This window comes from Cyprinodon variegatus, unplaced genomic scaffold (genome assembly GCF_000732505.1).
Source record: "Cyprinodon variegatus isolate N-32 unplaced genomic scaffold, C_variegatus-1.0 Scaffold107, whole genome shotgun sequence".
NCBI classification, from domain to species: domain Eukaryota; kingdom Metazoa; phylum Chordata; class Actinopteri; order Cyprinodontiformes; family Cyprinodontidae; genus Cyprinodon; species Cyprinodon variegatus.
Window position 1 is genome coordinate 1,252,291 of NW_015150560.1, and position 5,021 is coordinate 1,257,311.

A 5,021-nucleotide genomic window follows, 5' to 3' on the forward strand; every position below is an offset into this window, starting at 1 on the left:
CAGATGCATTTGAGATATCAAAAAAGTACTCCAGAGTGTTGTTCAGCATGGGGGTGAGTAGAAAATGAAGGCTAATCATGTTTTGGGTGTACTATTCCTTTAAAGTGCAACAGGGGTCAAATGTAAACAGAGTGGGAGAAAAAAACTTGGTGCAAAAAAAAAATCATTAATATGGAAGTTCAGAGCATTAAATATGGATGGTGCAGTCTGTTTCTTACATCTTTTATTTGTAAAAATGTAACCTCTATCTACCTCTTCAAGCAGAATTCCTCCGTACCTCGCTGGGTTCTTGTTATCCTCTTGTAACAAACTTGCACATCACAGCTGAGTTTGCTGTGTGGAACCACCTGAACGATATTCCTCTGTCGGCTGTTATTATGCAGAGTCTCAGAGGGACGACAGGAGCTTTAACTCAGTTTCTTCAGTCTGATTTATGTTGTGCTGGGTTTGGAGCTGTGCTGCAATTTATGGTTTAGCTGGAGTCATTTGCATTTCTGCTGCATGCCGTTGATTCCCTGGCATGTTTACAGGCTTCATTGCCTTGAGTGCTTTTTTCTCATTACTCCTTTTTGTTTTTGCTTATTTATGCAGCAGCGTCCGGTCCAGCAGTCCCTTAGTGCCTGCGTCTGCAGAGAGTCCCACTGGCGCTGCCTGCTGCTCTCCTTCCTCATGTATAGCTGTCTGGGTGCGGTGGCTTGGTGTCGGGTGACCCGGGTCACTAAGATCAGCTTCAACTCGGCCCTCACCTCGTCCTTCCCCTCCTCGCTGCGTGGCCCTTCTGGGATGGGGATCGGAGGGCACTCTATGATCTACCACGACAGCCCGTGCTCCGACGGGTACATCTACATCCCGCTGGCTTTCCTGCTCCTGCTCTACGGGTTGTACATGGTGGAGTGCTGGCACTGCATGGCCCTGAACGAGCTACAGTCCAAAGCAGACGTGGACAGCGTGTATGAGCGAGTGTTACGGATGCAGCAGGCCCAGCCTTGCATATGGTGGAAGGCTATTAGCTACCACTTTGTCAGGAGGACTCGACAGGTCACCAGATACCGCAACGGAGACGCCTACACCACCACTCAGGTCTACCACGAGCGGGTCAACACCCACGTGGCTGAGGGAGAGTTTGACTACAGCCGCTGTGGAATGAAAGACATCTCGCGTGAACTCACAGGCCTGGAGGGACATCCGACGACTCGCCTGCGCTTCACCAAGTGTTTCAGTTTCACGGAGGCGGGCCCAGAAAACGACTACCTCAACCAGAGATCCAGGTTCTTCTCTGAAATCGAAGGTCTGGATGATTACATGGAGGCCCGGGAGGGCATGCAGCTGAGGAACGTGGACTTCAGGGAGAACGTGGTAGTCTGCGTGGATCCGGATAGAATGCCATGGTACACGTCTCAGGCGGCCTTCTGGCTGGCTGCTCTGCTCATGCTCTCCTGGCCTCTGAGAGTCTTCATCGAGTACCGCACTGCGTACGTGCATTACAGAGTAGAGAAACTGTTTGGGTTGGAGTACATCTGCAGCAGCCCCTCCCCTCTGGATGACGCCGGGCCTGCTGGGAGTAACACCGGCTGTGTCATCCCTAGAGTGGACACCCTGGACAGCACTGAGATGGAGTGGCACATACGCTGCAACCGCCAGTTGATTCCCAGCTACTCAGAGGCAATGCTCATTAGCACCAACACAGAGACCTCTAACTCTGCACCAAACACATCCGCCTCCACCTGCCTTCTGTTGCACAGCAATGCTCAGAGCTCCAGGGCGCTCAGGAACCAGGACGACCTCACCTGTTGCAGTGAGCTGAATGGACAGACTGCAGCAGGAGGCCGGAGGAGGACCATCACCAGCTCCAGCTGCTCCTCAGGCTTCTCCTGCCATGGAGCTCTGCTGCTGTCCCACCTTTCTTCCGACACGTCTCATGTCTCTCTGTGCCGCATGTACGGCTCCCGTCGGACCGTCACTCCATGGAGGAGCCGGAGCAGCAGCCTGTCGGACGCCTGCTGCCTGGACGAGCACTGCTGCAGGTCCGACTCCAGCCAGCTGGCACTCAGCGACAGTCCTCCAACTTATAGAGACGCCCACTTCTTCCCTGCTCTCATTGTGCACTGGTCAGAGTCTGGTGAGGACAGAAGGCGCTACTTTATAAGGAGGGGGTCATCGTGTGTGGAGACGGTGTTGTAAAGAAACTTGAATCTAAAGGACTCAAAAGACACATCTAGAACTACAGCTGGTTTAAATCTGAGCTGGTCTATGTGTCAGAATGTCCTAGTCAAAGTAAAGAACTTAATCTGATTAAGAATCTGTGTTAAGGCTTTAAAAACCTATCCTCACAGATGTTCTCCACCCCATCAGACTGAGCCATTGCTGTTTTACCAAAAGCAGACCTGCAGCTGGATCTGCAGAGAAATGAGGCTATGCAAAGTTCTGACTCAGTGGCCCGTTAGGAATGGACACAAACAAATAACAAAACCATGTGTCCCTTTTTCCTCAATTACTTTGTGTCTGTCATATAAAATACACGAAAATGTGTGGTGTAAATTCAAGAGGTCTGAATACTTTTGTGAATGAATGTAGACTGAAGCATTGCTATGGTAACAAAGGGTCATAGTCTTTAATTTCCCTGAATGTGTAATTTGCTCGATGAAATGTCTGCAGATGGGAGAACAATTCTTGTCATGTTAATGTGTCCTCGCTGCACGATCCTGCTTAATCTGTTAGAAAAGCATGAATCAATTTTAAAATCCTCATTATGTCATTTTCCTTTTCCTGCAGATAAAATGAAGGAAACTGTTAAACAGTCTTGTGCTAATTTAGAGGTTATTGTTTTGAACTGTCAAGGTTTCAATCCGAAAGATGGGACTAAAAACTGATTAAGAGCTGTTAAATGGGTCATTACCTGTTAGTCACATGATGGTGAAGATTCCCAGTCATCCAGGTCATAGTCATTCCAAAAAAATGAAAAAAAACAAAAAACAATGGACTTGGTTTCCAAGTTTGAAGACATTTCTCTTCCCAACCAGGAAGCTTTTTCTATTCAAAATGTCAGAAATGCTTCATACAGCAGCCCAACAAAGCCTTGTTTTTGCTTAGACAAAACAGAAAGACAAACCATCCTTAAACAGAGGGGGTGGACTCTGATTTCAGCTTTTCAAAAACCTACATTTCAGGAATTGAGTTAATCCCTTAATCGCAACCCCAAGGGGAACAGAAGACCCCGCCTAATTAGCCAGGCCAACAATTCCGTTTAACAACCTCCCTTTCAGAGTGTTTGAAATATTTTATTTATACTCTGTTTGTGTTTCACGGGTTGTGTTCTAATGAACATTATATACATATTATGATGTATAATTATTAATGTGTGATTCATCTTTTATTAACTCTTGCTTAAGATCGTTCCAGATAAAGGTCATGCAACGGACGGGTTGTGAAAGAGGCCTGAACATCCTCTATCACATGTTTCTTCTAAACATGTGTTCTGGGAACGATTCAATTGTAAAACAAACACATGCTTTGTCTTAACATATGTGCTGAGGTTTAAGAGTAAGATCCTTTTGTTTCCCTTCCCTTTAGTTAAACCTCGGCTGGTGTAATTAGGGACATCCCCTTTTCTTCAATAAATAGCAAGGAGAAAGCTGAAGACTGCAGAGTGGGGTGGAGATTGTCAACTCCGCAGTCTCTTCCTACTCTCCTCGCGAGTAAACTAAATTAATTGTCTCTGTGCCTTCTTTCTTTCCCTGTATGTATGTTTGTATGATGTTTTAGGTGCTTAGACCTGACACAGAGACATAGACAGGTATGGGGCATTGCAGGCTACCAAAAGAAGCCAAACGACCCCCATTCGGAAGGGGGGGACCTGTTTGTTTGTTTTAATTTGCATGTTTTCTAAACAAAAACAAGGCTTTTTTGGGCTACCGCATAAAGCAACTCAAAGCTACTTCTGACATTTTAAATTGAAAAATCTTCCTGGATGGGAAGTGAAATGTCTTCAAACTTGGGAACAAAGTCCAGTTCCACTTTTTTGGAATTACCTTAAACCTGTGTGATTGTTCTCGTGGGAAAAAAAGTTTTCAACTATTCATCCTAGTTAAATAAACAGAGATCAATGGATTTCACTCAGTCGGCACATTTATTCATATCTTTGCAAAGAGAGAACAGTTCATCATACAGCCCTTAAGGCACGGTAATCAGCCCTGTTCTGATCTGGGCAGCGTTCGTTTCCCCTTACTTACAACAATGGAAAGTAGTCAGTCAAAACAAATTACAGACACATTGGTTAAACAGTAACATGTTATGAATAAACTGGTTTGTTATGGGAAGAAGCTATGTCTGGTCTACAAACACCATCCTGCAGAGAATTGTGTGGCCTTCAAGGTGAAACAGACTGAGTGAGAACTTTTATAGTGAGTTAATAGGATAAATTAATATATAGTAGAAGAGAAATCAAAATTTTCTGACAGCATTGTTTTTGGGCTTCAAATAAAATCAGTTAAATTTAAAAGTGGCTTTTTTTTTTTTCATTCGGGCATATTGCACGAAACAACAACGCCCAAAGGTCAAAGCCCTGTTGTGGTTCACCTATGTTGACGTCAATCATGGAACAATGCTAATATTAGCCTGCTATGCTATCACCACGCCCATCTCTATTCCACCAAAAGGGGCGACTCCAACAATCAGACTCACCTGTAGGCAGTCAGTAGGTAAGTGATGCTGCTTGAGTAAATGTGACCTTTTTTGTAAAATAGCGAGAAACCATGGTAAATGGGCCATGGCTAAGTGCTATCCCTTACTGGAAAAAAGGTATGGAAATAAAAAGATTAATTTAAAGTCAATATCACAAGGACTGTATGGTTAAATAACAGGTTTATAGTTGGTTTAAAGGAAAAGTCCGGTCAGCAAGGAATAATGGATCATTATTTATACCTAAAATGAATACGTTCGCGGTGATTTCATGAATTTAGCTTTAATCAGTAAAAAAATATTTATATAATATTTTTCGTCACGATCAATGAGTCCGGGGGTGG

At 44.7% G+C, this 5,021-nt stretch overlaps 1 protein-coding gene across 1 annotated transcript in view; it reads left to right on the forward strand.

The window, feature by feature from the left end:
- LOC107084703 (transmembrane protein 151B-like) overlaps positions 1-2,994 on the forward strand; it is an 8,767-nt gene extending 5,773 nt beyond the window's left edge. Inside the window, exon 2 of the mRNA XM_015374643.1 lies at positions 592-2,994. Within this exon, the coding sequence (XP_015230129.1) occupies positions 592-2,181 (1,590 nt within the window). The 3' untranslated portion in view covers positions 2,182-2,994. The remainder of the gene's footprint in view (positions 1-591) is intronic.
- The last annotated feature ends 2,027 nt before the right edge of the window (positions 2,995-5,021 follow it).